Source organism: Peromyscus californicus, unplaced genomic scaffold, assembly GCF_007827085.1.
Source record: "Peromyscus californicus insignis strain IS unplaced genomic scaffold, ASM782708v3 Scaffold_20__1_contigs__length_68692818, whole genome shotgun sequence".
NCBI lineage: Eukaryota > Metazoa > Chordata > Mammalia > Rodentia > Cricetidae > Peromyscus > Peromyscus californicus.
Genome location: NW_026294503.1, coordinates 44,757,377 through 44,778,182, shown reverse-complemented (window position 1 = coordinate 44,778,182; position 20,806 = coordinate 44,757,377). Strand labels below are relative to the sequence as shown.

General features: G+C 53.7%; 1 protein-coding gene across 3 annotated transcripts; it reads left to right on the top strand.

The window, feature by feature from the left end:
* The first annotated feature begins 1,223 nt into the window (after window positions 1-1,223).
* On the top strand, window positions 1,224-20,475 carry Cbx7 (chromobox 7). Of its 3 annotated transcripts, none has more exons than XM_052748369.1 (6): window positions 1,224-1,537; window positions 3,415-3,458; window positions 12,606-12,671; window positions 14,716-14,782; window positions 17,118-17,472; window positions 17,735-20,475. In XM_052748369.1, exons 1-6 carry the CDS (start codon window positions 1,469-1,471, stop codon window positions 17,887-17,889), a joined length of 756 nt encoding a protein of 251 aa, XP_052604329.1. In that variant the 5' UTR covers window positions 1,224-1,468; the 3' UTR covers window positions 17,890-20,475. The 3 variants fall into 3 exon arrangements, with proteins under 3 accessions (XP_052604329.1, XP_052604330.1, XP_052604328.1); XM_052748370.1 differs by having other exon boundaries at window positions 1,230-1,537; window positions 17,400-17,472; window positions 17,732-20,475; XM_052748368.1 differs by having other exon boundaries at window positions 1,230-1,537; window positions 17,732-20,475.
* The last annotated feature ends 331 nt before the right edge of the window (window positions 20,476-20,806 follow it).

The window sequence follows — 20,806 nt, the reverse complement described above, 5'->3', positions numbered from 1 at the left end:
GGGGGTGGTGATGCTGAGGGGCGGCCCTGAGTCACCTCCTGGAGGTCAGAGCGGCTGGGATCAGGAGGAAGCGGGCGGTGTGGGGGCGACCCCGACCTGATCGTCATTGTAGAGAAAGGCTTGGGGGCTGCGTCGGGGATTAGGAGTCCGTTCGTTCGTTCCACACTTAGCTGCGACGAAAGTGCAGAAAACCGAGGAGGTGGAGAAGACCACTGGAGTCGAGTCTGTGGCGGGCTCTGCTGCCGGCAAAATAAAGCGTCTCCATCTGAGATGAACTGTTACTGCCTAGCTTGGACTACGCGCTCCGGGTGGGAAACCTTTGCTGTCCGCCCCCTCCTGCCGCGCCAAGGTCCCCGCCCGGCCTGGTCTCCTTTGTGGGAAGGGGAAGCAAATGACCGGTTTACTCCGCCTGTTTCCTATCTGCATAACACGGCCCCACACCACTTCAAAATTTCATTTTTATTTGATTTTTTTTGAGACAGGGTCTCTCTCTACATTGCCCTGGCTGTCCTGGAATTCACTGTGTAGACCAGGCTAGCCTCGAACACATAGGTTAAAGATGTGAGCCACAATCTTCAGCCTTAAGATTTTTTTGAATAGTTTATGTGTACGCGTGGTTGCCTGCTTGCCCACGTGCGTGCCGCGTAGGTCGGAGGATAGCACCGAATTCCCTGGAACTATGGTTGTGAACCATAATGTGTGCCTTGGGGACCGAATCCAGGTCCTCTGAAAGAGCAGCAGCAATTGCTCTTAAACACAACGCCATCTCTCCAATCCCTGTTTTAATTAATTTATTTGAGACAGGGTCTTATGTGGTTCAGGCTGGCCATGAACTCCTCCTGATCCTCCTGCCTGAGTAGCTGCCCAAGGGTTGAGATCACAGGCCTGGTACTCTCGGCTTCAGGGCCACACCATTTCGGACCTTCCGAGTCACTTGGGAGGACTTGGGGGGAGTGATCACGTCCAGCTCAGAAGCGGAAGAGAGAGATGGGGTGCACCGGAGATCGTTACGCTCCAACCCCAGGCTCCCAGTAAGTCGGGAGCATCAGACGCGCGGCCAGCCTCCCTGCTTGGCTTGCAGGCGGGGTTAGGGGAAGGGGCGGGGTTAGGGGAAGGGGCGGGGTCCCGGCCGCGAGGGGCGGAGCTGACCCGCTGGGCGCTCTCAGAGGCCCGCCCCCCTCCCCTCCTCCCCGCGCGCGCGCTCCCGCCCGCCCGCCCGCCCGCCCGCCCGCTCGCCCGCTCGCTCGCTGGCGCTGAGGAAAACGTTGCGCAGGTTCAAAAATGGAACGTCGGCGGCGGCGTGAGGGAGCGCTAGGGGGTGTGCGCGCGTGCGCGTGCGCGTGCGCGCCCGGCCGAGCCTGACGGGGTCCCCGCCGCCCCGAGCATCGCGCGCCGCAGCCGCGGCCCCCGCAGCTCCACCCCCCGGCCCGGCCCGGCCCGGCCCCCGGCCCCTCGCCCGCCGCCCCGCATGGAGCTGTCAGCCATAGGCGAGCAGGTGTTTGCGGTGGAGAGCATCCGGAAGAAGCGCGTGCGGAAGGTGAGGCTGCTCGGGGGCGGCTCCCGCGACGCGGCGAGGTCGCCTCCTGCTCCCCAGCACCGCCCCCTCCGGGTCGGGCCGGGCGGAGGGTAGTGCGGGGGGCACCTGGGGACCACCCTGCGCCGCTCGGCCCGCCTCGCAGCCCGCTCCTCCCTTTGCCCGCCGCCGCCGCCGCCGCCGCCGCCGCGGAGGGCCGGCCCGAGTTAAAGTTGTTGCCCTGAGATGCTGGTGCATCTGAGGAGGCCATCTGGGATGGAGAGGTGGACGGGACTGGAGAGTCTCAGCTCCGTTCCGCCCCGGTCCCCTGTACCCTCCAGTTTCGAGGAGGGCTGACGCTCACGTTGAGGAAGCAACTTGCGAGGGTGTTCAGAGTCAAAGTGAGGCTCGAACTCGGTCCTCGGGGGTTTTCGGTACCGGGCCCTTCGAAGTTGGCAGCAGAGCTTTGGGAAAAGGAAAAAAAAAAAAAAAATCTCCCCTGGTCTCTGAAGTTTCCCTGTTGGACTTTGACCTTCCCGATCCCAACCCCCGCACCCCTCCAGGGCACACCTTTCTTTTCTTTCCCCCAACCTTCCCCTCCCCCACCGACCGACCAGCCGGGTGCCCTGGGCCACTGTTGTTGGGGCATCCTCGAAGCTCCTCCCCCCCCGCTGCCAAGGCCTTCCACTCCTACCCTGAGATTGAAGGAGGCGGTTCTGCCGCGCTCAGGACCACACACCTCAGCCCAGGAGTTTCCGGTCCAGACCTCAAGTGTGCGCTCTTTGTGCACGTGCTTGCCGAGGGGCTCACCCCCCAGCGTGAACTTGGATCTGGGCGCATGCATGGGGAAAAAGTTCTTCTCTTGGATCTACTAAAGATCCCCTTTCCCTTTTCTCCCTGCAACTCCTTGGGAAGCTCCTGGCGGCCACTTTCTCCCGCTTGACTGAAGTGCAGGCCGGGGAGCACCTGCTGGGGGCGCCTCAGCAGGGGTTTGGGTGGACCCAGAGTGGGTGGCTTGGGGCTATGGCTGTCTGGTTTGAGCTGCCTCCTGACCCTGCCTTCCCGGAGTACTAGACTGAAGCGGATATGGCCATCATCGCCTCCAACAGGGCACAGGGGTAGGTCAAAGAGGGAGCACTTGATTCGTTCAGCTCAGCACTCCAAACCTACACTGAGGCTGCTGCAGTATGCTCCAGGTACCGCTCTGAGCCCGAGGCTCCCTTTTCTTAGAGCTAGCCTTCTGGCAAGGGACACAGATGCGGGCAGGATGAATGAGGAAGTAAATGCAGATGCCTCTGGCGGACGAGGTGCTTTTCATAAAGAACTGTCCACTGTGTGGTGCTAGGAAGGAAAGCTTTAGCAAGGTACTACAAATTAACCTCGAAGCTCGCCCATGGAGGTGCTTTACTCGGTGCGTGGGGCTGGGCTGGACGCTCAAAGACCCCCTTTTCCTCCAGACTCCAGTTTCTAACAAGTGCAGGGCTGGCCGTCTCTCAGTGGGGTCCTTTTCTCTCCCAGAGAGAAAAGCTAAGGTCTCCAGTAGCTTTCTTTCTAAACGTGAGGAATCATGGTCTTGGCTTGGGACTTCAGCCACTGTGCACGGCTATGCATCTACGCTTCCATGTGGTCTCAGTTTCCCTCTGTGACATGAGCCCCTGTCTTGGAGCCCAGCGATGTTTGGGACCAGATGCACCTCCCATGCTGCAGCGGGGAGGGCTGTGGGATGGTCATGTGGTAGCCAGAGTTTGGGGCAGCGCCTCTGGGTTGAGAGGATCTGGCCCAGAGCCTTGCCGCTCATAGACTGGTCATACTGTACTGCTGCGGAGGGTCCCTTGGCCTGTATTGTCCCGCAAGTGGTTGTGGGTGTGTGTGTCTCACTGTCTCTTTTTGTCTCTTCCCAGGGCAAAGTGGAGTATCTGGTGAAGTGGAAAGGATGGCCCCCCAAGTAAGGCTCTTTCCTGTGTGTGTATTCCCCTGCCTGTCATCCCCTCCCCACGCTGGCTTCGGCTCCTGTTGCTCTTGTGACTGAACAGCAAGCTCTAACTCAATCACTAGCTTTTCTAGGCCTCAGTTCCCCTCTGCTAGGGGGTGTTCTGATTGTCCCCTCATCCTGCCCCCCGCTTCTGGCCATGGGAGTTAAGGCCCAGCACCTTGGCTTCCTCCATGGCTGCTGGCCAAGTGAAGAGGTCCCCATGCGGAGCAGGCACAGTGCTGGTGAGACGGGCACCTTGGGCAGTGGATCTCCAGTCCTCCCTGCAGTCAGCGTGGAGAGGGATGTAACCTGGGTCATCTTGCATCTGGACGGTACTCCCTTGCCTACAGAGTAACTCACCAGGCATCCTTTTTAAGTAGGTGTGATTCTGAGCTTTTCAGGTGAGGAAACAGTCAGAGATGGTCAGCAACTTGACTTAGGTCACACAGCAAGGGGAGGCAGTGCTGGGACTTGAACTAAGCCTGACCATCTTTCAGGCCGCTCCTCTGTGTCTTCCCAGGACTCTTTCCTGGTGTTGTGGGGGAGAGAGTTAGATATGCTACCTGGTTCAGCTGGTGGACCTCTGGTGTTGAAGCCTGATGAGGAACCTTCTCACTGACCAATCATCTCCCAGCAAAGAGTTGTTGGGGTTGGGAACAAGCTAGATGTAGGACCTCTTACTGGTTTGTGAATGCTCTGCTCTGCCTCCCAGAGACTGGCTTCTGGAAAACCCCCCTGCTTTCCTGATGGCTCTGATAGCCCTGGAACTTTCTTCTTATGTGTGTGTGTGGGGGGGGCATATTGGGAGGGGTGGAGGTGGAGGGAGAGGGCTGACTTGTGATTGGGTCCTGGGGTGTCATGGAGGATGGTGGGAAGAGGGGAAGTCAGTCCCTGAGTGCCCCAGCTTCCCCCTCTACAAAGTGGGTTCAGTGGCCCAGGGCTTCGAATCTCTTACAGGCTGCTTAGCCTGGCAAGGTGAAAGGCCTGGGCATTGGTTCAGAGTGGACCACAGGCATCCAGGTGTGTGATGACACATTTGTCTACCCTTCCCAACCCATCTTCCTTTCCCAGATGGCCTTCCACTGGTCACTAGTGGTCATCTGGCCTGGGCAGAGAGGAAGGGAGTTAGGGCAAAGGGAAACAGTGGCCCGAACAGGGCTCAGTTTGCTGTCCACGTCCAGCTGCAGCTGACCACATCGACAGCTTCCCTGACGGGAGGGGAGCTAGGGCTTTGAGAGCTCTCCTGTTTCTTTCCAAAGCCATTGACTAGATCACCTGAGGGTGATGCCTTCTGCTCCCTTTGCTTCTAGATTTCAGGCCTGGCTGCCTACTGGGCACTTATGAGCCCTTGGGCAACTCATCACCTCTACTTGCTGGTATAATAATAATACTGAACCCCCAAAGCCTCTCAGAACCAGTGTCGTGAGAATTGAACTAATAGTACAGGGTCAGCTGAGGAGGCCTTTAGGCTGTTTTTCTGTTGGAAGGAAAGATTTCCATTCCAAATAGGAGCTTAAAGTTTCCTTAGAACAATATGTAGTCTTTTCAGATGGGGAAACTGAGGCTCAGAGAGAGGAGGTTATTACAGGAACATAACTGCTAACTCCCACCTCACAATTCCTGTTTCATATGATGCCCGCTGCCTGTGTGGGTCAGGTCCAGCTGGTTTTCAGAGAACTGACTTGGAGCAGAGGTCGAGAAAGTGTGGGGAGTGGGTGTTGTCTGGCCTGGGAGTCCTGGGCCAGGGTGAGATGCTCCCGTTTTTGTAGCTCCTCTCCTCGTGGCTAAGTAGGGAACTACTTATTAGTAACTGTGACAGGAAGGTACTCTGCCAGGCCACTGCAGAGCCATTTTGTTGCTGCCCATTTTCTCCCCAGCAAAAGCAAACAACAGCCTCCCTCCCCTTCCCAGTGGATGTGGTAGAGGGCAACTCTTGGATCCTCTGGGCATCAGGCAGAGGGTGTTGCTCCAGGTGCTCTGTTCGCCCTAGAGACCCTTGGGTACTGCATTTTTGCCTCTGCCTGCCCAGCACCCTGCAGCTCCCCATCGTCATTCTTTCTCCCCACGCGTACAGCTCCATCTTTTCAGAAAGACTGCTCCCTGGAGCTTCAGTAATGACGTCATTTACCAAGCTGCCAGTGTGAGAGCCCCAGTATGAGCCAGGCATCACCCACCTCAGTCCTCATTTGAGATTCCGACCTAACCCCTGGAATACATGGCCAGCACCACGCAAGGGGCCCTGGGGTGCCTTGCTGTTAGCTTTTCCGGGGTCAGACTATCATGCCTCCTCATGAACTTGGGGTGATTGACAAGCTATGACGCAAGGCAAAACTCTTAACTTGGCTGTGCCTCCATTTCCTCATGTGTGGTGAAGCCCACTAGGAGTCAGTAATGCACCCTGGCAGCCAGGTACAGAGCAGGGTGCCGCCTCCTCCTCGCTAGGCCCAGAAGCCTGGTTTTAGCCCTGGCAGCCATGCCCGCAACTCTAGGCTAGGGAAGCTGGTTTAATGAAGGCTTCTTGGATTTTATTATATGTCACACTCAAGTATGTGCGTCATGTGGCTTAACACATGGGATCTTCTCCACAACTCAAGGCTAAGGAATTACGGGAGACTCAGTTTAGAATGAGGCTCACAGTTGGGGCGGTTGAAACTGGAGTCATGGAGCTGCCGCTGGCCTGGCTCCGCGTGGCCCCAGCTCGCCCGGTTTCGTGTACAGCTCAGCAGGACCCTCCCCCACCCTGGAACGGCAGGCTAGGGCCCGGCGACCTGTCTTGCTTGGGGTGCTGCGCCCCACCCCAATCGCCTGACCCCCGGCTCGAGGGGGACTGCGGAGAAGGGGCCGGGTGCGGTGGCGGAGCTTGTTTACCGGGCGGGGAGGCGGGGCTACGGTCACGTGGTCGTGTTTATCTCCAGCAGGCAGGCAGGCAGGCGTGCCCCGCCCAGATAGGTTTCCAGTGATCCGGCTCCCACTCTCACCCTGTGCTTGTGTGCGCGAGCGAGCGCCGGCTCTCTATGTGCACCAGATGCTTGCAGCGGCACTTTGCGGCCAGTTTTGGACTCTGCAGGACCCTGCTGTTTCACTTTGCCTCAGGGGTTAGCGGTCCTCGCACCACCGGCCCTCCTGCTGCTCCCTTTCTCTGCCTTGGGACTTGGTTCTAGGACTCTGGCCGCCCTTTCTGTGGTTTCACAGCTTGTAGGGCTAAGGAGGGCCTAGATATAGGCAGTGATCCTCCCCCAGGGATGCTCCAGCTTGTGGGGAGCCCAAGGAGGTGACCTTAGGCAAGTTGCTTAATCTCTATGCCTCTTTTTTCATCTGTAAACTGGAGTGATTATTTAGGAACCTGCCGTGGTGTAAGATTATGGGGGATTCCTCAGACTGGTGTGTTCTCGTGACAGACAGTGGGGGCATTGTTCTTTAGATGAGGGAATTGGGGTGCAGAGAAGGGTAGAGACTTACCAGGAATCACATAGTAGCTGCAGCAATAAGGAATGGGCCTGAAGGGGGGCAGGGCAGGCTAGAGATGCTGAGTAGGCAGGGAGGGTACAGTGGGCAGACTGGCTCTCCCTTCGTTGGGCAGAAGGCATGAGTTCCACCTGCCCTGGTCGGGGCAGCTCAGCAGCTTTCCTGGAACACCTGGGGCTGAGGTGTGCGTTGCACTGGTCCTCCTTAGCAAGGACCAGTTGAGCCGGGATGGATGGTGGGGAGATAGCTGCTGGACTAGGAGAAGAATGCACGCTGGGGCTGGTGATGCTCACTGCTGAAACCTGAGAGGCAGCCCAGGATCCCATGTGTCAGCTGAGTAACGAGGGAGAAGGAAGAAAGTTCTGTACCGGGACCGCTTGCCCCTCTGCATGGTCCAGTGTCCCTGAGACTTAAGACAAGGGTTTTAGCTCTTAGGGTGTCTCTGCCTCCTTTGTCCCTATGAGCCCTCCCACCCAGTTGCCTGCTTTCTCCAGGAGGACGTTGGCCTGGATCACAGAACATGGCCTTGTTTTATTTATTTTTTAATTATATAGCACTGGGGGTTGGTGATTTAGCTCAGTAGTAGAGTGCTTGGGCCCTGGGTTCGGTCCTCAGCTCCAGGAAAAAAATTATATAGCACTGGACATGGTGGTGCAGGCCTTTAATCCCAGCTCTAGGGAGGTGGGTTTCCTGAGTTGGAGGCCAGTTTGGTTCACAGAGGGAGTTCCGGGACAGCCAGGGCTACACAGAGAAACCCTGTCTCAAAAAAACAAAAAAAGCAAAGCACATACATACACATATATGTGTATGTGTATATAATTTGTTTATTTACATATACTTCATATGTGTATTATCATTATTTTATTTTATTCTTTGATAAATTCATGTGTGTATAATTTAATATCTTTATTTATTTATTTATTGTGTATATAGTGTTCTGGCATATATGCCTACATGCCAGAAGAGGGCACCAAATCTCAACATAGATGGTTGTGAGCCACCATGTGGTGACGGGGAATTGAACTCAGGACCTCTGGAAGAGCAGCCAGTGCTCTTAACCTCTGAGCTATCTCTCCAGCTCCCATAATTTAATATTTTAAATATAAAAGATTTAATTTTAAAAATTAGGCACATGAATGTTTTTGCTTGCATGTATGTATGTGCCCCACCTGAGTGCCTCAGAGGCCAGAGGAAGATGTCCCTTAGAACTGGAGTTACAGGTGGTTGTGAGCCACTGTGTAAGTGCTGGGAACTGACTCAGGTCCTCTCTGCAAGAGCAGTAAGTGCTTTTAACTGCTGAGCTATCTCTCCAGTCCTAAATATGATTATATTTAAGTCCATTTCCATCTTTTTTGGTTTGTTTGTTTGTTTGTTTGGTTTGTTTTGTTCGAGACAGGGTTTCGCTGTGTAACCTTGGCTGTCCTGGAACTCACTCTGTAGATCAGGCTGTACTCAGAAATTCTGCCTTTGCCTTGGGAGTGCTGGGATTAAAGATGTGCACCCCGCTTCCATTTCCCTTCATCTCCTTTTACTGGAACCATTCTTGCCAACATTGTCTCCGTGTGTGTGTGTGTGTGTGTGTGTGTGTGTGTGTGTGTGTGTGTGTGTGTGTGTTTGCTTGCTTGCAGTCACTGAGTTTAATTGTGATCGCTTGCTAATATATGGATGTGGGTTATTTACTGGGTCGTAGGTGTCTTACCAGTAGCCACACCTCTGAAGAAAATTGACTTCTTTCCCAGCAGCTGTGGACTTCCAATGGCTCCTCAGCTAGGGGCATAGTTTTGTGTGCTTCCTCCCTCATCCATACTGCAGTGTTGACAGGCTCCATTTTGTGCAAATAACCACCGCTCCTGTGAGTTCAGGAGTGTGGTAGCCATGTCATGTCCAGGACAGCATCTTACAGCACTCCCCATCCTCTGGCTCGTACATTTCTTTCTGCCTGCTCTTCTGTGATGTTTCTTGAGATTTGTTGGAGAGGACTAATGTAGATGTCCCGTTTAGGGCTGAGCACTCAAAATTTAAATCATGCTCAGCATTTCGACCTTTTTGTTTTGTTATGTTTTTGTTTTTCCTTTTTTTTTCCAGAGCTGAGGACCGAACCCAGGGCCTTGCGCTTGCTAGGCAAGCGCTCTACCACTGAGCTAAATCCCCAACCCCTGTTTTTGTTTTTCAAGACAGGGTTTCTCTATAGCAGGCTTTCTTAGTCTGTCAGCCCCCAAACCATGACACAGAGACTTATTAAATATGAATGCCCAGCCTTTAGCTTAGGCTAGCTTTTATAACTTAACCCATTTCTATTAATCTATGTGCTGCCCCAAGGCTCATTTACATACTGTCCATCCTGATTTCCTACTTCCTCTGTGTCTGTCTGTCTGACTCCCTTTTCTCTCTGCCCACAAACCCCGCCTATCCCTCCTCTGCCTATCTATTGGCCAGTCAGCTCTTTATTAGGCCAATTAGGCGCCTTAGGCAGGCAAGGTGAAGCAGCAGCACATCTTTACATAGTTAAACAAATATTCTATTCCACAACATTTCTCTGTGTAAAAGCCCTGGTTGTCCTGGAACTCACACTGTAGACCAGGCTGGCCTCAAACTCAGAGATCCACCTGGCTCTGCCTCCCAAGTGCTGGGATTAAAGGCATGCACCACCACCACCCAGCTTCACACTGACCATTTTAGAGTCTGCATTAATTCTGCCCACTGCAAAAAGCAGCTTCTCTAAGATTGAAAACAGCACAGATCTATGGGTATAAACACTTAGAACAGTTTGATAGCATGTCCCTTTAGCAAAACAACAGATAGGTTCCCTCCTAGGAACTATGATTTCCCCTCCATGGCTTTTTTTTTTTTTTTTTTCCCCGAGACAGGGTTTCTCTGTGTAGCTTTGCGCCTTTCCTGGAACTCACTTGGTAGCCCAGGCTGGCCGCGAACTCACAGAGATCCGCCTGCCTCTGCCTCCCGAGTGCTGGGGTTAAAGGCGTGCGCCACCACCGCCCGGCCCTCCATGGCTTTTAACCAAGTTTACAGCCCCAGACGTAAATTTTCTTTTGTGGAGTTGGCCTCAATTCAGAAAGCGGTTGGTTACTTACCATTTATGCCTCTGTTATACCATTGGCAGTATCTTGCCTAGCCGGTCAATATTATAGCAAGCAAGATTCACCACTGGGTAAGACTCTTAGTGACTTTTCTTCCCAGCAGCCTGCATGGTACCTTTCAGAACTATGAAAACTAACCAATAAGAAACCCCCAGGATGCCGGGCGGTGGTGGCGCACACCTTTAATCCCAGCACTCGGGAGGCAGAGCCAGGCGGATCTCTGTGAGTTCGAGGCCAGCCTGGGCTACCAAGTGAGTTCCAGGAAAGGCGCAAAGCTACACAGAGAAACCCTGTCTCGAAAAAAAAAAAAAAAAAAAAAAAAAGAAACCCCCAGGTCAGTTTTAGCTTGATTATCTAGGTCTTATAGTTAAAATATGTGGTGTCTTCAGTATCAGGGTCCTACTACCTAATTTTGGTGGGCAACCAAGAACAATAACAATAACCTGTTTTGTTTGGGCCCTCTGGCCTTCTTGTCAAATAACTCATCGGGAGGCATCTCATGCCTGGCACTGAGATTTTCATTTAATAACCTGTGCTTTCTGGGAGCAATAGCATCCACTTATGCAGGATAGCTCCATTCACAATCCTGTTTTTAAAAATACTCTGTGTGTGTGTGTGTGTGTGTGTGTGTGTGTGTGTGTGTGTGTGTACAGGTGGGAAGGTGCATTCGAGTCTCACTGTGGCAGTTAGAGTACATCTTGGTTCTGTCTACCTGGTAGGTACCAGGGAGCAAAATCAGATTGTCAAGCTGGGCAGCAAGTGCCTTTACCTGCTGAGCCATATTACCAACCCTTAATCTCTTTAAAATAAATGTATGTGTGTGTGTGTGTGTGTGTGTGTGTGTGTGTGTGTGTGTGTGTGTGTGTGATAGTGATGGTGATAATGATAATGGTGATGATTATTAGTTCATGTATGTGTGTGGTTATGTGCACATGCATGCAAGTTCCCAAGGAGACCAGAAGAGGGCACTGGACCCCCAGGAGCTGGGTGTACAAGCAGTTAAGAGCTACCTGACCTGGGTGCTGGGAACTGAATTCCTGCTTCTTGCAAGTGTAGCATGTGCTCTTAACTGCTAGGCCATCTCCAACCTCTATGTTTTAAAAACTAGCTTACAGATTAGTGGTTTTCCATTGACTTTTCATACATCGGTAGTTTTGATTGACTCTCTCCCATCCCTTGTTCTCATCCCCACTTAAGCCTTTTTCCACCCCTGACGTTCTGCTCCACTCTGACGCTTGGGTCTGCTCTCCCCCTCCCACTTCAAAACCTTTGCCTCTGTCTCATGGGACCTTTCGAGTTTGCTGACCTCCACAGACACTGCAAATTAACACAAATCTGAAAATCTGAAACTAGGCTCCATCTGTATGAGAGCATGTGGTGTTGGTCTTTCTGGACCTGGGTTACTTCATTTACTGTATTTTCGACTCCCATCCATTTTACTGTGAATTTCTAGTTTAATTTTTCTTCACATCTGAATAAAATCCCATTGTATATGTGCCACATCTCACTATCTGTTCATTGATGAACATCTAGGCTAATTCCATTTCTTCGCCGTGATGAGCAGAGCAGAAACGAACACAGGTGGACAGGTAGCTCTGCAGTAGTCTTTAAGTACATGCCCAGGAGTGGTGATTGAGCCCATGCTTCTTTTTTTTTTTTAATTGAGACGGTCTCACTATTGTAGTTCTGGCTGGCCTGGAACTCAGTGTGTAGACCAGCACACCCAGGCATCCATCCATCCATTTTTAATTAAGAATTTTATGCTTGCTGGGTAGTGGTGGTGCACGCCTTCAATCCTAGCACTCAGGAGGCGGAGGCAGGTTGATCTCTGACAAGGCCAGCCTTGTCTACAGGGCAAGTTCCTAGACAGCCAGGGCTACACAGAGAAACCCTGTTTCAAAAAAACAAAAGAAGATTTTCTACTTGTATTCCCACTTACTGCTTTGGAATTTTATTTATTTTTGTTCTTTTAAGATACCTGTCATCACTAGATGTTTAGCAGACACCTGTTATGGGCGAGGCTGAGAGACGGGGCTGCAGGCCTTGCTTGATGGCTGGGGCTGGGGCCAAGCAACAAAAAACACAAATAGCAAAACCCTTTCTCTGCCAGGCACTAGTGTGAACGGCCTGAGACCTTTAGTCAGTACTTGAGTACTGAGAGAGGGACACGGAAGCATGGGGCTGCTGCGTGTGTAGTTCAAGGTCACACGGGCTGCTGAGTGTGTAGTTCAAGGTCACATGGTCAGCTAAGATCAAAGCTGGGATTTGAACCCAGATAGGCTAGCCCCAGAGCCCCTGGCAGGCTGTGAGATGAGGAACGGAGGCATCCTTAGACCTCAGGAGGATGTTAGAGCTAACTGGAGTCTGGAGTAGGAGTCTGATCACAGTGTGGCATGAATGGGGGGGGTTGTGACATCACACACCTCCCGAAGGCCTAGGCTAGGGCTCGTACCACACAGGCCAGGCCAAGGCTAGGTGGTGGGCTGGCATAGAGCACAGCTGCAGCCTCTGTGACACTGGTGGTGGCCGGGCAGCGCTGACTTTTTGTTCTTCTCCCCAGGTACAGCACATGGGAGCCAGAGGAGCACATCCTGGACCCCCGCCTTGTCATGGCCTACGAGGAGAAGTAAGGGCCCTGCCTGTTCTGGGCCTGGCCTGAGGCCAGCTCCAAGATGTCTCAGGAAGCCTGCCAGTAGCTTGGCCCTGGGCAAGAGTCTTTTAGGGCAGGGTGGGTTAGGGGGTGTGTGACAGGGAAAGGTGGTGGGTGCCTAAGACCTGTTCCTGTATCCTGTTGGTGTCTCCCTATCTGGCAGCTTTTGCCCTCCTGTGACTTCTGAGTCCCAGGCTTGAGGATTCATTCAGAAGCACTGACAGATGTATCCCATGTGGGAACGACAGCATCGGGCTCTCCCTGTCAGAGGAAGAAGTCTGATGAGGTCAAGCAAGGCCAGGGATGTGAGGAAGGCTTCCAGCTTGGCCTCTGACCTCCTGTCAGCACCCTGAGAGTCATGATCCCACCCTTCCCATGGGCTTCATTGCTCCCATCTGGACCATGGAGTGGGGCACAGCTATTGTTTTAAATTACGTGTGTAATTCACACACACACACACACACACACACACACACACACACACACAAGTGCCGCAGCGCATGTGTGAAGGTTAAACAGTGACTGCATTGGTTCTCTCCCAGGGCACTCAGGTTGTTAGACTTAGCAGTGGGCTGTTTGCCAGCTGAGAGATCTCAACAGTGTCCCCCACCCCATGCCTGTTTTTAGATGCTCTCCGTACGCCTGTAGCCCTGGCCCACCTAGGCTTGTGGCTGATCCACCACCTTCCTTCTCCTACTTTCTGGACTTAGGGTGTATGCTAATGTGTCTAATTCTCAAAACTTGTTGTTGTTGTTTTTGGTTTTTTGAGACAGGGTTTCTCTGTGTAGCTTTGGAGTCTGTCCTAGAACTCTTCTCTGTAGACCAGGCTGGCCTCGAACTCACTGAGATCCTCCTGCCTCTATCTCCCAAGTGTTGAGATTAAAGGAGTGCACCACCACCACCCGGCGAATGTGAATTTTCTACAAGAGCAGCCAGTGCTCTTAACTATTGAGTCCTTTCTCCAGCCCTTCATCATTGCTCTTAACTCATTATGATGGTGTTCCTGTCCCACACTTTCTCTCTGTTCTCTGCTTCTTGGTCTAAAACAGTGGTTCCCAACCTGTGGGTCATGACCCCTTTGGGAACCTTTTTACAACCCTTTTACAGAGTCACCTAAGCCCATCAGGAAAACACGGATATTTACATTATGACTTGTAACAGTAACAAAATTACAGTTGTGAAGTAGCAATGAAAATAATTTTATTGTGGAGGGTCAGCACAACACGAAGAACCTATATTAATGGGTTGCAGCGTTAAGAAGGTTGAGAAGCACTGGTCTAAAGGGTTGTGTCACTGAGAGAGTCTTGTGGACTGTCTTGGTTTTCTGAGACAGGGTCTCACTCTATAGTCCTATATAGGAACTCACTGTATAGACCTGGCTGGCCTTATACTTGTAGCAATCCTCCTGCCTCTACCTCCCAAGTGCTGGAATTACAGACATGTGCCACCATGCCCAGGTGTGTGGACTGTCTTAGATTGTGGCAAAGAAAGTGGGAAGGATCCAGGCCAGGTGCCCATTCCTCGAATCGAGATCATTGCCTGGCAGGGTGTGGTAGCTCCCACCAAGAAGACCAGTTTCCGACATTTGGGGAAGACTGGTTTATGGCTAGCCCAGAGGAGGAGGTGGCCTAAGGTCACCCGGCCATAGTGGAGAATGAGCGAGCTCCCGGCCCACCTGTCTGTTGTCTCTGGGGTCTTCGTGGTGGGCTGCAGGAGAATGAGTGGAGGGCACGGAGACAGAGTAAGAGGATGCAGTGTCCCCATGTCTTTGGCACTGCTGTGTGGAATCTCGAGTTGTGTCATAGGCTGACCCCACTGTTATGGCCCCAGAGAGCAGTGGGAAGGGTGTGGGATGGCCTATGTCCCCAACCCAGGGCGGTGGTGGTGGTGGTGGTGGTGGTGGTGGTGGTGGTGGTGGTGATGGTGGTGATGGTGATGGTGATGGTGATGGTGATGGTGGTGATGCTTCACTTAGATGTCACCAGTGTTTATTTTTCTTCTGCCTCCTTCGTACTCCCAGGGAGGAGAGAGACCGAGCATCAGGGTATAGGAAGAGAGGTCCGAAACCCAAGCGGCTTCTGCTGCAGGTAACCACTGTCTCTGAGCCTCCCCCTTGCCCTGCCCGACCCTGCCTGCCCCCACCTGCATGTGCATCGGCCCTGGAGCCCATCTACTCACCCTACCCAGCGCCACCCAGTGAACTGACACTCAGTGGGTGCATTTCAGTAGAAGGGGTTGGTTAAAGGCCACATGTGGAGCTGGAGCCAGGGAAGTCAGCCTGGGTTGGGGACTCCGGCGGGCCTGAGGGTAGACATGTAGCCAGTCTTTGAGAACTTGAAATGTTGTGAGTAAGCCTTTTTGTTGCTCCAAATCTCTAAACACAAAACAATCGAGGATCTTAGTGTTGAGGAAACATGGCAGGCTAGGATTGCAAAATCCAAGAAACGGACACCCTTAGCATTCTGAACATGACCTTGGAACAGCAGACTTATAGATCCATGTTCTCTTTGGATGGGAAGAACATGAAGCCTGTGTTGTCCTGCCTTACAGAGGTTTCTGCTCATTCTCAGGATGCCTTAAGTCTCGGCATAGAAGCCAAAAGAGTATGAAGCCACGTGGTTCAGTGATTCTGGGCAGGTCTGAGTGTGTTCTCACCTGTGAGGGGTGGATGAAAGTATGCGTTCTTGATTTCATAAGGCCCATCTGGGCATTTGGCTCGTACGTGTTTAACCACTCCTGGTGCTGGATTACTTCGGGGTCTCTTTAGTGGACAGGATGGCTCGCCTTTAGGTGGAGACGACCTATGGGGTCTGTCATAAACTGGCCTTAGGAAGGAAAGTGGCCTTTACTAGACATGCACCCAGCACACGTCATAAGTGGACACGTTCCCTCTCTATATCTAAGCGGGGGAGTTGTAGTAGTCATCTACTGCCGTGTGACAAACTCCCCCAGCACAGCAACTTGAAAATGGAACTGTTATTGTATCATGTGGCCTCTGTGGGTCCAGAAGGTGGTGCGGCCTCAGCTGGTTGTGGAGTGCCTCAGATCCTCTCCGGATGGTTCATGTGCCAGTGAAGCGGTGCTGGGGGTTGGCGGGTCCTCTTGTGCTGGTGTCCTCACAGTCAAGTAGGTGCTGGAGGTTGGCGGGTCCTCTTGTGTGGGTGTCCTCACAGTCAAGTAGGTGATCAAAGAGCAAGGGAGGCCCTGCAGTGTGTTTGTGGCCTTGCCTGGAGTCACACTCTGCAGAGGTCCAGAAGGCAGTGCTGACGGACACAGGCTAGTGTCTCTGTCTCCCTTTGATGCAGTCCTGAAGGCTCAGCCAGGCTTGGGGCTTTGCCTGGGGTCACACAGCGGGGTAGAATCCAGCTCTGACTGGAGGTGGCAGGGTGAGGTCACAAAGACCAAAGGATCTTGCCCTGAGATGGCTTGTGAAACCCTGAAGTCTCCTGAGGGCTGGCTTCAGGGCAAGCCTTGAGGTCCTCGGGCAGCCCTCTCACCCTGCCAGTGACCATCCCATATGTGCACAACGGTGAACAGGCAGGGTGGAGTGTGGGGCTGGCGGGTGTCACCGCTTCCTCCACCTTGAGGGTTGGTGACCTCATAGCCCCATTTGATGGCGCTTTTCCTGGGAACCTTGGCCTCTGGTGGCATATGGCAGAAGATGCTGTCCCAGTCCCAGAGTAATATGGGGTTTTCTTTGGTCTTGATCTAGAATTTTTTTTTTTTTTGAGCTGTGCAAATTTTACCCCAAGTTGGGAGGACAGACTCCCCATTCTAGAGTTCCAGCCCTTAGGTGTGTGTGTGCGCCATCCTGCTCTGCTTCACTGAGGGTGAGTTGGCAGCAGAGACCCAGCCCCTAGAGAGGGCCCAGGGCAGTTGCCTGCAAAGAGCAGGTGGGGCGCTGTTTCTGCAGGCTGGACTTAGCCTCTGCCGTCCCCCTGAAGAGCCTGTTTCAGCTTTCAAGGCTCCTTGGGAGGCAGACTCCTCTCTAAAAGGCAAAAAGCCTCCTCAACGTGTCTACTTCAGAAATCGAGTTTTTTTGGTTTTGTTTTTTGACTTTGAATAGCACTTGCTATCAAATCCAGGGCCGTGCATGTGGTGGGCAAGCGCTGTGCCCCACTGAGCTGTGCCCCTACCCCCGTGGGTCAGTTTTCAGTACACTAGTGTGCTGCCCTGCTGTGGGTCAAAGGAATAAGCCCTACAGCCCTGACCCTCGGCCCTGGGGAGACAAGGCCCATGCTGTGGCCAAGAGGGGTGACTGGACTCAGCGGGTGTGGGGCTGGGCTGGTGTGGGCCCCTGGACAGCGGTGCAGGTGGAACAGAAGAGACCTGGGTCCCCTGGGGAGTTACAGGACGAGCAGAGGAGCCGCAGTGGGAGGCGGGCTGACCCGCGCCCTGGCTTGCCCCTGCTTGCCCCTGCAGCGGCTGTACAGCATGGACCTGCGGAGCTCCCACAAAGCCAAGGGCAAGGAGGAGCTCTGCTTCTCTCTGACGTGCCCACTCGGCAGCGGGAGCCCCGAGGGGGTGGTCAAGGCGGGGGCAGCTGAGCTGGTGGACAAGGGCCCCTTGGTGCCCACCCTGCCCTTCCCACTCCGCAAGCCGCGCAAGGCCCACAAGTACCTGCGGCTCTCACGCAAGAAGTTCCCGCCACGCAGCGGGTCCCACCTGGAGAGTCACAGCCATCGACGGGAGCTCTCCCTGCAGGAGCCACCAGCCCCAGATGTCCTGCAGGCCGCCAGCGACTGGGAGCCTGTGGAGCAGCCCCCTGAGGAGGAGGGTAAGACGGTCATCCTGAGACCTCAAACCCTGAAAGGCCCCTGACCTTTGTCCAGTGGGGCTGGAGACCATGCAGCTGTGGAACAGTGAGGACTGATTTGGGCCTGACCCCTGCCCATCCTATCTAGCCGGGCAGGTGCATGTGCAGCCTCCTAAGCATCCATTGGGGGATGGGCTGCATGCTACCATCACTGCTAATTGACCACTTTGTGCCAACCTGTGCCTCATCTGTGTCTTTGTCCCATGTCCCATGACTGCAGCAGAAGCAGACCTGGCCAATGGGCCCCCTCCCTGGACACCCACGCTCCCCTCAAGTGAAGTGACCGTGACTGACATCACCGCCAACTCCGTCACCGTCACCTTCCGTGAGGCTCAGGCTGCCGAGGGCTTCTTCCGAGACCGCAGTGGGAAGCTGTGAACAGCGGCTTCCCTTCTTCTTAAACTGTGTTCCTTGGGGCTTGGGTGAGGAATTCCAGAGACAGGAGGGGCTGGGAGCACGACAAATACTTTATTTAAGAAAAAAAAGCAGAAGCATGGGGAAGACCCCACCACCCTGCCCTTGCCCCATGAGGGTTGTTTACAAAGGGGCCTCTGGGACAGGGAGGGAAGGCCAGTGTTGTCTGGTTCTCATCTCCAGGGCAGATGGGGATGGGCTCCCCTGCCCAGTATGTCTCTGTCATTATCTTACAGAGGCTGATCCTAGGAGTCGGAGGAGCCCAGGAGGTCCAGACCTTGCCTTGGCAGTCACCCCAGCTTTCTGGTGGTGTCCCCTCTCTGTTCCTTGGCTTGGGTCTTTACTATGAACTTTCCACTCCAGCTTTGTGGTGGGGCATGGAGGCTGGCTTTGGCCACCAGGGGCAGGATCAGGACAAAGGGTGTGGACTAGACCAGAGAAGAGGTTGCCTACCAAGCCTCCTCTGAATGTGCTGTCCCCTCATCACTGGCCTGTGTAGAGATGCCCATGAACACATCCAGCCACCCCAGTGTGTACACACTGCCTGTGTGTGTGTTCACACCTGCCCCATGTTTATAGACCTGTCCACATGGACCTTGCACACCTTTAGAAACTGATCAGGTGAACATGGCCTAATTCACAGCACAAAGGAGCTTGCCACGGCACCGTCACTCTACCTTGCACATATGACATGGGACAGGATCTGTCTGTGCGACAGGATCAGACAGCTTGGGCCCACCCTGGGCCTGATGATGGCATCTGATCTCCCAACCACAGATAGAACCAGGCTCCAGGTGTGCCAGCTGCAGATGCTTCCGCACAGGATTGTAGACACTTGGCCCTTCCTTCCTCCCACAGGAGTTCATGTTCTTTCTGACTCAGGTGACTTTTCAGCCCTTCCAGCCTCCCCCCCCCCCCCCCTTCTCTACCCTTTCCTGCGGCTCAGCTGATCTGGGCATCCATGGATGCCAGTGGGTGTGGGCAGTCAGGGAGGGAGTATCCCCCACTTTCTCAGGGCAGTCCTTGTCTTCTGTGTTCCCTCCCCACCCAACCTGAATGGCACTGCTAGGGATGACCCCTCACACCTTGTGGGGATTGAACCGTGGTACATGGTGAGTCGGGCTGCACACAGGGCTGTGCTCCTGTGAGGAGCAGTTCACTGCTTTGCACAGGTGTCCTAGAGGCTGACACTCTCCTCCCCGAGGAGGGGCAACTCCCTGGTCATTGCATTGCTCTCTCGCCCCTGCCACCATAGGAACCTGTGTGGCTGGGTCCCAGCAGCCCCCAGTTCTGCTGTGTTTTTAGGAGGCCAACAGAGTTTGCGTGAGCAAGGGCGGGACCACTCACTCCTAGACTCTCCCATTCCCGAACCAAAGAGCCTGTACCCTGTGTCTGTCTGGGATTCTGTCCTCAAATTTCTCAAGTCCCTGGTCTCCCCCCTCCTCCTCCTCAGTTCTTAGTTGTCCAGGGTTAACTCAGTGCTTCCATTGGGGGCAGTCTCCTATGGGTGACCTGCTTCACCTCTGTCCTGGAACCTGAATCTAGAGAATGTCAGGGTGGGCTAGGGAAAGGAGAGTCAGGAGGAACCCCAGCTCAGAGAAGGTGAGGGTGGGTGGCGAAAGCTTTTCTTTGCAGCTGGGTTTGCTCCCCCACAATACTGGGGGACAGCATCCTGTGGGGGGCATGCTCCCCATCCCTAGGGGCATGAGACTAAATGCCTGTGCATCTTGGACCAGGAGGCTCCAGTGGGGAGAAGAGGCCTTTCCGGGCAGCTGTCTTCTGTCTTCAGCAGCAAGCAGTGTCCTTTTCTCCCATGTGGCCCTTTATGAAACCCACCAGCCTGGGGAGATTGTGGCCTAGGCTGGGATCCCTCAGGGCAGCCGTGTGGCTCTGGACTGCTGTGGACTGGTTCCCTAGGGAGAATGACTGCAAGCTTTGAGTGGCTACACAGGCTTCTCCCAGCCTGAAGCTACCCAAGTGGACAGTACCCCCTACACACACTAACCCCCTACAAGGCCAGTACTCAGAGTGAGGCGTGGTGGCCGCCTGCCTATCTTTCCCTTGGCCCCACCCATTTGAATGTAGAGGTTGGGGTGAAGATGTGCCTCAGCCTCTGGTGTGGGCACTTGAAGTGCCACAGCTGAGCCCATTCGGGCTGTGTGGTTATCATCTGGTAAGATGGTGATCTCATTGCCAAGTTCCTCCCACCTCCTGCCCACTGGGGAAGGAGCTCAGTGTCAGTGAGGTGGTATAGTTTTTTGCTTTAAGTGGCGGACCAGACCTGGCCGCCAGGTCTCAGCACAAGACCGCTTCCTTTGCACAGAATGAGCTCCGAGCTTTGTTCAGACTACATGAATGTATTGGGAGGGATTGGGATGGGGCACAGGCCTTCCCCTGGGGGATGTGTGCTGGGGAGAATCAGCAGGTGCAGAGTGCAGTTTTATTTTTGTACTGATGGGTAAGAGACTGTATAGCATCTATTTATTTAGATGATTTGTCTGGTAGATGAGGCAAAAATTATTAAAAATACATTAAAATGATTTAAAAATTCCTGTGTCTGATTATTTCTTTTGATGGTGTCATAGCTGTGTGACAACCAACTCCCCACCCCAAGACTACAGCCTAGGTTTTTTCTCCAGGTCTCCCAACTATAGTTTGTGATCTGGGACAAATCATTCAATCTTCCGAACCTTCTAGACCACCAGTGGAAATCAGCTGGGGACAGAAATGAGACTAGTGTGTCAGTGGGTAGGGCCCCTGCAGTGTCATCAGGGACTGGGCCTGCTTCTGTGGGCTTTGTTCTGCGTTTCCCCCCAGAGTATCTTGTTCTAGAACTTGGAGTCAACAGCCTGGGGCTCTGCAGTCCCAGGTTAGAGAACCC